The following is an 11,852-nucleotide window of genomic DNA, read 5'->3' as shown; positions in this document are numbered from 1 at the left end:
TCTCTGGAAGGGAACGAGATATCAGGAGCTAAGTTGGAGCTTGAGGACCTTAGTAGTGGGAGGAGAGATTGTGCAGACAGTTTGATAGGGAGAATTATGGGGGAAAAAATTGCCAACTTTACGGGAGTGAAAAACTTCGTGACAGCAGCATGGAGCTACCCCAGGAACTTGACTGTTATGGAGTTAGGACCGAATCTATTCCAGTTTAATATCCCAAATGTAGAAGAGAAAGAAAGGATAGTGACAGGAGGTCCTTGGATAATGGACAACCAAGTTCTAGTGCTGAACAGATGGTCTGAGGGAGTAGAAGATAACTATGGAGCTTTTACAACTGCACTTTTGTGGGTACAAATGTGGAATCTGCCAGTGCACTGGCTGTCCAAGGAGGTAGGGAGAAAGATTGGCGCAGTTTTTAGAGAAGCAAAAGAAGTGATTATACCTCAGGCAGGAGGAAAAGAGGGAAGACATCTTAAAGTTCTTGCCCTGGTAGATTTGTCTAAACCCCTCCTCAGAGGAACGTTGGTTAATGTAGCAGAGTCACTCAAATGGGTTGCCTTTAAATATGAAAGATGCCCGGATTTCTGTTACAGCTGTGGTATAGTTGGGCACGGGGAACGTACGTGTCAAGAACAAAGGAATTCATCAGGGACCCTCTTGGAGAATCAATATGGGCCGTGGCTGAGAGCAGGAAGTAATAGAAGTCCAACAAAGGATAGGACAGTGAGAGAGGACCTGGTGAAGGATAAAAGGTATTGGAAGTTTCAGAATGGAGAAATGGTTGAGAGGGAAAGGACCAGGATGCAGGCTGGAGAGAAAATCCTGGAGACGTTGAGGTCTTCAGGGCTAGGAACGAAGAGTTCTCCAGAGGTTGTTAAAGAGCAGGAGAAGGAAAGGGTGGAAAATCTTCGAAGTAGCCCCCCATATAAAGGGGACAGTAGTGGAAAGGATAGGGACCTCAGTGATGGCTCTCAGGCCTTGACTAAGGAAAATCAGGACCTCTTGCTGATATCGCAGGTCAGAACTGAGAAAAGAGTGACTTTAGTAGTAGAGGAGGAAATGGTTGAGGTTAGAGATGAGAGTGCAAAATGGCTGGAGCAGGAGAACAGTCTACAAGAGATACCAGTCTTTGAGGCAGCTATGCAGGAGAAAAGCCTTTGTGAGGTAAAGAGGCAAGGAGCTATGACAAAGCAAGTTAAAAGGTCTTATAAAAAGCTGAAATCTCCTGTTAAGACAAGAAGGCCTTTGAGAGAGAGAAATGGACAGGAAGCTTTCGTTGGGGGTAGTGGTAAGAGAAAGATGCTGGTCTTTGATGAGGAAATGGAGGATGTGTATTCGAAAGAGCCAGTAGGCAAAAAAGCTAAGGCTCTTGAGCTGTCTGGATACACAGGTTTGTCTGAGGTGGAGGTGGGGTCTCTCCCTTATAGGGCCCCCCAAGGGAAATGAGGGCTTTGGTGTGGAATTGTCAAGGAGTGGGGAGCCCCTTGACAGTTCCCCACCTGAGGGAGGTTAATAACCTCCTCTCTCCAAGCTTTATTTTCCTAAGTGAGACAAAAAATAGAAAACAGATTTTGGATAGGATTGCTAGAAGCTTACGTTTTGACAACAGTGCAGTGGTAGAAGCCATGCACAAGGCAGGAGGAATGGCAGTTTTTTGGAAAGAGGGTACACAAGTTCTGGAAGTTAATCTAACAGCCTTCACTATTGAAGTCAGGTTAGAGGATGATGATAAGCATTGTGACTGGTGGTTTATAGGAGTTTATGCGAGTTGTGATGGACAGATAAGTAAGGAACAATGGAGAGTTTTGAGAGATAGGAGCAGGTTGTGGGGAGATAGATACATGATAGCAGGTGATTTTAATGATATAGTGTCAAATGGAGAAAAATGGGGGAGTGTTTTCAGAGAGGAGAGCAGCTTCAGGGATTTTAAGACCTTTATAGAGCAGAGTAACTTAATAGATATAGGCTTTGAGGGACACCCATGGACTTGGAGTAATCATTGGGAGAATGAAGGAGAAATTAGGCAAAGATTAGACAGATGCTTGGCCAGTTATGAATGGGTGCAAACTTTTGATAAAGCTAAATGCCAGCATATGGACACTTATGCTTCTGACCACAGCATTTTGTGCTTAGACACTGATCCAGAAAAGGGGAAAAGGAAACAAAGGTTCTTTTTTGATAAAAGATGGTTGCATAAGGAAGGGGTGCAACAGGTAGTCGAGCAAGCTTGGCAAAGGGATGAACCTGGTTCAAGAATGTTTAAGATAACAAGGAAAATCAGGAACTGTAGAATTGAGTTACTAAAATGGAGGAACACGTTTGCTGCAAACTCTAAAAGGAAAATTGCAGAGGTAAAGGAAAGACTGGAGGCCTTAAGTAGCTCTGAGGCTCCCAGTAAGAAGGAGAAGAGGACTGAGCTTAAACACCAGCTTAAGGAAGCATATCAGGAGGAGGAGAAATTCTGGAGCCAAAAGGCTAGACTTGACTGGCTCAGGGAAGGAGATAAAAACACCAAGTACTTCCATGCCTTGGTGAAGGGGAGAAGGATTAAGAATAGAATCAGAAAACTGCAGAGGGAGAATGGCTCTTGGGCTGAAAGTGAAGAAAAAATAGTATCAGAAATTTCTGGGTTCTTTCGAGAATTGTTTACAAGTGGATGAAGGAATGAGATGGCAGAGATCCTTGAGGGTATTCCCCACTCTATTACTCAGGATATGAATACAAATTTGACTAAACCAGTAGAGGAAGAAGAAATTCAGTCAGCTATTTTTTCCATGCAGTCTGATAAAGCCCCAGGTCAGGATGGCATGTCCCCCTTGTTCTTTCAAAGGTTTTGGAGCATTATCAAAGGGGATCTAACTCCAGCCATTCAAGCCTTTTTCAGCTCAGGCCACATGCTAAAATCTATAAATCACACCCAAAACTTTGCACCCTTCTTGCTTGAAGAACTTCAGACCCATCAGCTTGTGTAGTGTTATATACAAAGCCATCTCCAAAATTTTGGCCAATAGAATGAAACAGGTTCTAGGAAAATGCATTAGCAACACCCAATCAGCTTTTATCCCAGATAGGCAGATTTTAGATAATGTAATCCTAGGTCATGAGTACATGCATTACCTCAAAAATAAAAGACAAGGGAAAGAAAGTTTCATGGCAATTAAGCTTGACATGGCCAAAGCATACGATAGAGTGGAGTGGCATTTTTTGCAAGCTATGATGCAGAAGATGGGCTTTTGTGCAAGATGGATCAACTGGATTACTAGCTGCTTGAGTTCAGTAACTTATTCCTTCAACTGCAATGGGGAATCGAAAGGTTTTGTTACTCCAGAAAGGGGAATAAGGCAGGGAGACCCTCTGTCTCCATACTTATTTCTGATATGCTCAGAAGGATTCTCCAACCCATTGAAGAAAGCAGAGGAGAGGAAGGACTTAAATGGTCTGAGGATCAGCAGGCAAGGTCCTCTCATCACTCACCTTTTCTTTGCTGACGACTCACTCATTTTTTGTAAAGCCAACACCAGGCAAGCTACTGAAATCATGAAAATTCTCAGAACATACGAAAAGGCTTCAGGACAGTTGGTCAACTTGGATAAATCAGCTATCTTCTTCAGCAAGAATGTATCGAGGGAGCTTAGAAGTGAAGTGTGCAGTTCCATAGGAGGAATGGCAGAGATAAAACAAGGCAAATATTTGGGGCTGTCAATGGTGATTGCCAGGACTAATGACCAGATCTTTGGGTTCATCAAGGAAAATATAAGAAGTAAGATGCAGGACTGGAGGAATAAGTTTCTGAGTAATGCAGGTAAGGAAGTACTCCTCAAGGCAGTGTCAATGGCAATGCCTACTTATGCCATGTCTGTTTTCAAACTATCTAGGAAGATGTGTAAAGACATCAGCTCTCTGATGGCCAACTACTGGTGGGGAGAAACAAATGGCAAGAATAAAATGCATTGGGTTTCCTGGAGGAAAATGTCAATGAAGAGGAATGAAGGAGGCCTGGGATTCAAGGACATTGAAGCTTATAATAAAGCCTTGCTTGGGAAGCAGATTTGGAGGATAATCACTAAACCGAACCTTCTGGTTAGTAAAGTGCTGAAAGCTAGGTACTTCCCCAAAGACTCCATCTTATCATGCAAAACATATAGGAATGCGTCTTGGTTCTGGCAAGGATTACTAGGAGCCAGATGCTTAATTGATCAAGGAATGATTAGAAGGATTGGCAATGGGAGGAGTACAAGTATTTGGGGTCATCGATGGATTCCTGGATCCAGTTCTGGGAAGCCAACTACTCCAAGACCTCTAAATTCTGAATGTAAGATGGTGCATGAGTTAATTAACCAACAGAGGTGGAATAGGAACACCATCTTTAAGTATTTCAATCATAAGGATGCTGAGAAGATCTTAAACATCCCCTTAAGTCTGACTGGGAGAGAGGACTGTTATTATTGGCAGCATAATGCAGGGGGGCAGTATACGGTCAGCTCAGGCTATCAATTCCTTATGAAGGAGAGAAGTGAAGCTGAAAAGGAACAAGTAGAGGCCGCTGGTTCAAGCATCAGAGAAGGAAGTCAGTCAGCCAGACAAATGTGGAAAACATTATGGAAGCTCAACATTAAACATAAGATCAAAATTTTCATTTGGAAATGCATAACAGGTGCACTACCAGTGCGAGCTGAAATCTATAGGAAGACAAGGTTGGGAGATCCAGTGTGTCGAATGTGTGGGGAAGAACAAGAATCAGTGGAACACTTATTCTTCAGCTGCCCGCACACACAGGAGGTCTGGAAGGTTGCTCCAATAAAGTGGGATGGTGTGGTGGACCAGCAAGGGAGTTTTAAACGATGGCGGATCACAGTATCAGAAGCTAGGAGAAGGCCAAGAGGGATGGAGCATATTGGTCTGACAGCGAACATTTTATGGCAGGTGTGGAAAGAAAGGAACAAAAAAGAGTTTGAAAACAAAGGCAGTTGTTTACCAGCTAGGACTATAAGTAAAGCCCATAAGGAGTGGTTGGAACAGGAGGGAAGCTTAAGTAGGATAACTAGGCTAAGCACAGGAAAAACAACTCCCATCACTGAAGAACCTTTTCAAGAGCTAGAAGAAGCAGACACAATTGTTATGGAGGTGGCAACAGAGAGTCAGGTAGGGAAAGTCCCTTTGGGGATTGGGGTCAGAGTGCGGAGGCATCCAAACACTTTACTGGCAGAATGGGCACTTAGAGAGAGAAGTTTGGGTAACATAACCATTAATGATGCAGTGGCCATAAAACTGATTCTGTGTAAAGCTCTAGAGCAGGGATGGAGCAGAATTGCGATCCATTTCCATAACCAAGATCTGATGAGACAGATGAAGAATAGGTGCCCCTCCAACAGCAGTTTAGCTACTTTGATAGAGGACATTCTTAACATGCAGAGATTGTTTCGCATGTGCTTGTTTAGGTCTGTTAGGGATGAAAGAATAGAAAGAAGTAAATGTTTAAGTCATCATGCCTTTGGCATAATAGTGGATGAGGAATGGATTGTTCCTCAGTGCTTTTGAGCTCTGGTTTGTACAGATATTTCGAGCATTTGCTCGTACTGTGTGGTTTACACTTTGGAATGAAAATGATCCTAACGTTTCGATAAAAAAAAATTCGTACGTTTTCTGATTTAATTTCTCATGGTTGTTTTGTTGATTGAATATTAAGGGCACTCGATATTTAATTCAACTTAGCAAACTAACGCCAGTTAAGTTAAATCTGTAATTGTTTAATTATTTTCAATTAGTGGTGCCTAACGTGATTCGTTTCATGTTAAGAAAATATATGATCTAATTTAAATAAATTCAAGTAGTGATTTTATCGATTAGAATAGGACTTTTTTAATTTTTAAGACTATCAAGAAATTAAATTCTATGGATATGCTTAGGATTGTTTCTTGGTTAGAAAAATAGTTAACTGGTATAGTTTAACTATCGAGATGGTAAGAAAAAATTGATTGTCATCGCGTATTTGGCAACTATAACCTGTTTATTAACGAGTAATTGAAATAATCATTCTATCGATGAGCTGTTGTATGAACCACTTCCGAAATTATTTCCTTATCTAGAGTTTGTTTATTCTTGATTTGAATTTAATTTATCTTAGTTCAATTATTTTTATTTACATTGCTCATTTATTTTAATTTTAATTTCTCAAAATTCCCAATTAGTTTTTTACTTGAACCGAGATAAATTCTTTCCCTAATCCTTGTGAAAATGGCTCTATTTAATATTATATTCGTTTATATATTTTCGTGAGCAGGAATATATTATTGCATAAGATCGACACCTGTCAATTTTTAGCGTCGTTGTCGGGGATTGGCGTTGATTAATTTTTTTGTATTTATTTTATTTTAGTTTTTGATATTTTTGCTAGTTTATACCTTATTTTTCTCGTACAAGTGATTTAATCTTCAATCCCGAGGTTAAGAAGACTGCACGTAGGTTGTGAAAAGAAACTAGAATATGAAAGGGAGAACAATCATTTGCTGCATCTCTGGGGTTTAATTTGGTTGTGAATTTATTGGATTCTTCCTATGATTCTGAGCAGGAAGAAGTTACGATGACAAACAATAACCGGGCCTTAACGGAGTTGGCTGCTCCTGATTTAAATCAGTAACGTCATTACTTTTTCTGATTTTGTTAAAAATGTAACATATGAATCAAAATCAAGATTAATTTACATCTTACCTAATTTTCATAGTTTATCAGGTGAAGAGTCCCACAAACACCTTAACAAGTTCATCGTTGTCTGTTTGAGTATGAAGCCACTTGTTGTCACAGAGGAGCAGATTAAGATGCGAGCCTTCCATTTTTCATTAAAAGAAGCTGTCAAAAATTGGCTATACTATTTGCTCGTGGGGAGCATTACAACATGGATAGATATGAAGAAAAAAATTTTTCTAAAAATTTTTCTACATCCCAAACTACCAATTTGTAAAAAGAAATTTATGGTATTAAGCAGCAACCCAGAGAATATCTATGCATTGAAAAATATTTAAAAAATTGTGCACCAATTGCCTGCAGCACCAAATCAGTGATCAATTGCTCATTCAATACTTTTATAAAAGCTTACTCTATAGAAATAGAAGCATCACTAATGCCACAAGTGAAGGTGCATTAGTGAACAAGACTCCTCGATAAACTTGGGATTTGATTGAAGAGACGGCTGATAATTCCCAATAATTTGGCACATGGGATGATGTGCCAACTCGTCGAGTGAACGAGGTGAATATTTCATTACTTCAAGTGCAATTGTCTGAATTAACATCTATGATTTGACAGATGGCAGTAGGGAACAAGTCAAGGCGTGTGAAATTTGCAAAGATACTAGCCATCTTACTAATAAATGCCCGATGCTACAGGATGATAGTGTTGAACAAATGAACATGGATGGTAACGTGTCTGCGCCATGCAAACAATATAATTCTTATTCCAACACATACAATTTAGGTTGTAGGGACCACCCAAATTTCAGTTATGAGAAAAATAAGCAACAAAATTTCTTTTCCAATAGACAGCAAGGATTCCAACTGCAGTATCTATCAAGACCTTAACCCGTTACTCCTAATTCATAACCATCTAGAAGATATGCTAAAAATATTGGTTTCTAATACTTTGCAATTCCAACAAAAAACGAAGCCAAGTATACGAGATATATAAAATCAGATGAGTCATATGACCCATACAATACATTGCTTGGAGTCTCAAGAGAAAGGAAGACTCCTTTCTCAGATTGAGGTGAATTCTAAGAACGTTAGCGCCATGACCCTTCAAAGTGGAAAGGAAATTGAAAGGTCCAAAACTATAGTTTCGAAGGATAAGAGCGAAAATCAAATTGAAAATGAGTTGAAAAAAGAAGAAATAAACAAGGCAACTCTTGTGGTAACTTTGGACTCTTCAATTAAAATTAATACTAACCCCAACCTTTCCCTAATAGGTTGGAGATGTCAAAACGACAAGTCAAAGAAAAAGAAATTTTGGAGATGTTCCGGAAGATGGCAATCAATATCTCTTTATTGAAACAATCAAACAAGTATCAAAATGTACTAAATTTTTTAAGAACTTGTGCATTAATAAGAAGAAATTAAAAGGGGATGAGCAAATCATGTAGATGAAAATGTTTCAGTGATTTTACAAAGAAAACTAACACTTAAATGTGGGGATTCAGGTATGTTTACTATCCCCTGTACGATTGGATATTTTAGAATTAAAAAATATCATACTAGATTTAGGACTTCTATTAATGTGATATCTAAATCTATTTATGATTCTCTAAATTTAGGATTTTTGAAAAGAAACGGGGATAATAATTTAATTATCTAATTATTCATTTGCTTATTCGGATGGGGTGATTGAAGATATTTTAGTGCAAGTTAATGGATTTAGTTTTTCCTACTAATTTTTATGTGCTTTAGATGAATGATAGAAGCGTTTCAAATTCATCACCCATTATATTAGGGAAATCCTTCTTGAGTACTATTCAAACTAAGATTGATGTTAGTAAGGTTATTCTTACGATAGAATTTGTTGAAGAAGTAATCCATTTTAATATTTTTGACGCAATGAAATATCCTATTAACTCTCATTTTATGTTTGTCATTTATACTATTAATCTCTTTGTGCGAGAATTTTCTGAATCTAATTACAGGGGTAAGTTAAAAATTGTTGCGACCAAGCATCATGGGTTAAAAGTAACTTATGATGTGAAAATGGATAAAAAGTTAAAGAAGGTGATTATATATAGTGGTGATTTGGATCCTGGAGAAATTTCATCAATTGCAAGAAAGTTTGAATTACAATTGAATTGAAAAATGATACATTATGTCTAACCAAGAACGTTAAAAAAAGGCACTTATTAGGAGACAACCTAATTCAATTTTAAGTTCATTGTTATCATTTTTATTATTTTTAGTTTAAATTTCTTATATTTTATGTGTTTGACTTTCGTTTTACTATTTTAGTGGATAGAAAACTGCTATCCAGCAAGGCGTGCCCACGTCTAACTGACTGGCAAGTTCATATTTCAATTTCAAAAATTTCAAAAGACAACCGGGAAACAAAACGTGCCACGTTTTGAGAGCGCGCTGAATCTCGTAAAAATTTCAAAATCATTATTAGAAAACTACAGAGTAATAAGACATGCCCGCGTCTTATTCCAACAAAGGGGAGCAAAAAAATCCCAAAATTCTAATTATTCTCTTTCTTTTCTTTTCTTTCTTTTTCCTTATCTCTTTCTTTCTTTTCATTTTTTTTCTTTCCCCCTTATATTCCAAACGACGAACTCTTTTCCATCGCCATTTAGAAAATGTCATCGAGTTTGGACGTCATCATCACTGCTCGCCTTTGCTAGTTATGGTCAGCGCTGCAACCATTCTGTCTATTGTACTCCTCCTTTTGCCCCTTATCCATAGCTGCTATACCCCCCTCGCTGATCAAAAAAGTTTTGTTGTTCCCTTTCGATTCTTTTGGGGGGTATAGTATAGTGGTACTATTCCTTTTAGGCGTTTAGATTGAACTTTTTGTTAAAGTTTTTGAATTTTATTTATTTTTTTTCATTTTTGTGCAATTTTGTGGTTAATTCTAATCAATAATGGCTAAATGTCTCAAATTTTTTATTACTAAGATTTTATATATTAATGTGTTAAGTATGATATAGTAAGATCTAAAAGTATCTCTCTGATGATATTTGAGATTTTATGAATTGTAAATATTTTTTGACATTTTTAATAAATATTGGTTCAATTATTAATTTTAGTTCTTCGTAGTTGAAAAATGAAGTAGGTTGATGTGGTTTTTAATTTTATTTTTGATACTTATTTATGACAAGTAGTTGGCTATACTGCACTAATTATCGCTGTCTGGTAACAGGGAATTTTTATCACAAGTGTCGACTTTCGCATTAAAAAGTGACAATAATTATAAGTATGTGATTCGATGGCAATGAGAATTGAGTAACCGGATTGATTTATTTGGTAGATGCTGAAATTCAGGTTAAAAAACTTGAATGGTTAAGAACCAAGCATTCCCCCTAAAAATAGGAAAAAATCAAATATAAGGACATCTTAGAAAGGAGAAAAAAGTTGTGCTAATGGTGAAAAATGAAAAAATGTATATGAAAGTAAGAGTATGTGAATGGTTAGCCTACTAATCCATGAGTTTTAGTATTGAGATTTTGCTTAATAGTCGAACTATTTGCTAATGAATGTTGGTTGAATATTTATATTCTTAGATTAGTGATTTAGAAAGTGAAAAAGTTATTGGTTTTAAAAACTAATCGGAGAGATATTTCTTAAAAACTAGCCACTAATGCTTGACGTGTGTTTTAATTATACGTTGGCAATAAATGATTTGAGTGATAGCCACTGTTTGAACGCGATTGTTTGATTGGTTGTTTTCATACTTAAGAATAAACATGGTTTAGGTGTGCGAGGAATTGATAGGATGCATAATGGATATTAAATTGTGAATATTTTCCCTTGATATTTGCCAAATATTATAGCATTAGATGGATTCTACTTATATTTGACAATTGGTACTGACCATAGGAATTTGACAAGAAATGAAGTAAAAAGTGGTTTAATGAAGATTTTTAACTTGTTCCTCGTGGCCGAACCTAAAGTTAGCCTTCAAGTCCGGAGAAGTTGAAAATTATGTGCGTGGTAGTTTCTCAATTTAAGTTGAAGACCTAAGAAGTGTGTTTCCAAATTGTATTGGAAAACAACAATGAATTATCTTATGTTAATTTAGGAAAATATTCCTTTCATAGGAAATTAGAAATATTAGTAGAAGTAATAGCTTCGAAAGGAAACATGTCGAGGAAGGATTTGGCTTTTGATAAATTTTGAGAGAGAATCTATTTATTTAGCCGGGACTAGAGGCAAGAACGAGGGGCGGTCGTTTCTTGGCTTTTCTTTTCCCTTTCATTGTCTATTATCGAACCCAGCTGATACAACATTTATCAATGAAGTTGCTTGGTTTATTCCCAATGGAAGGCAACCAATTTTCTTTTTCTAGTCAAGAGATAGTGAACGATTTGGTTCAACTGCATCTGTAAGATCTAATTATTTTACCTATTTCTTCTATTTGTTAGTATTCATATATTTTTTCTAATTTAATTTTTTATGGTTGTTTTGTTGATTGAATATCAAAAGCACCCGATATTTAATTCACCTTAGCAAACTAACGCCACTTAAGACAATTAAATTCATAATTATTTAATTATTTTAAATTAATGGTGACTCGCGTGATGTTAGGAAAACATATAATCTAATTTAAATAAATTTTGGTAGTGTGTTTATTGATTAGAACATGATTTTTCTATTTTATAATGTAATCAAAAAATTAAATTCTCTGGGGGTACCTAGCGTTATTTTTTGGTTAGGAAAGTAGTTAACGGACGTACTTTAACTATCGAGACGGTAAGAAAAAGTTGGTTGTCATCGCATATTGGCAACTATAACCTGTTTTTTAATGTATAGATGAAATAATTATTGCATTGATGAACTGTTTTATGAACCACTTTTGAAATTTTTTCCTTGACTAGAGCTTGTTTATTCTTGATTTGAATTTAATTTGTCTTAATTTAATTATTTTTTATTTACGCTGATCATTTATTTTAATTTTAATTTCTCAAAACTCTCAATTAGTTTTTATTTGGAAAGAGACAAATTCTTCTCCTGGTCCCTGTAAAAACAATCTTATTTACCATTATATTCGTTTATATATTTTCGTGAGTAAGTATTTATTATTACACAGTTTCGTCACCTGTCAAGTGTCTAAATTTCACACAGTTGATTTCTAAAGGATTTTTAGCTATATTGCGTTATTGATTTCTC

General features: G+C 36.7%; 2 protein-coding genes across 2 annotated transcripts; both read left to right on the top strand.

Moving 5' to 3' along the window:
* Window positions 1-1,439: 1,439 nt before the first annotated feature.
* On the top strand, window positions 1,440-2,657 carry LOC140005824 (uncharacterized). Its single transcript, XM_072046785.1, has one exon. The coding sequence runs from the start codon at window positions 1,440-1,442 to the stop codon at window positions 2,655-2,657; it is 1,218 nt and encodes a 405-aa protein (XP_071902886.1).
* Window positions 2,658-3,009: 352 nt separating this feature from the next.
* LOC113742448 (uncharacterized) lies at window positions 3,010-5,535 on the top strand. Its single transcript, XM_027270281.2, has one exon. The coding sequence runs from the start codon at window positions 3,010-3,012 to the stop codon at window positions 5,533-5,535; it is 2,526 nt and encodes an 841-aa protein (XP_027126082.2).
* Window positions 5,536-11,852: the final 6,317 nt, after the last annotated feature.

This window comes from Coffea arabica, chromosome 4e (genome assembly GCF_036785885.1).
Source record: "Coffea arabica cultivar ET-39 chromosome 4e, Coffea Arabica ET-39 HiFi, whole genome shotgun sequence".
Taxonomy (NCBI): domain Eukaryota; kingdom Viridiplantae; phylum Streptophyta; class Magnoliopsida; order Gentianales; family Rubiaceae; genus Coffea; species Coffea arabica.
The sequence above is the reverse complement of the archived record's forward strand: the minus strand, read 5'-3'. Positions and strand labels throughout refer to the sequence as shown.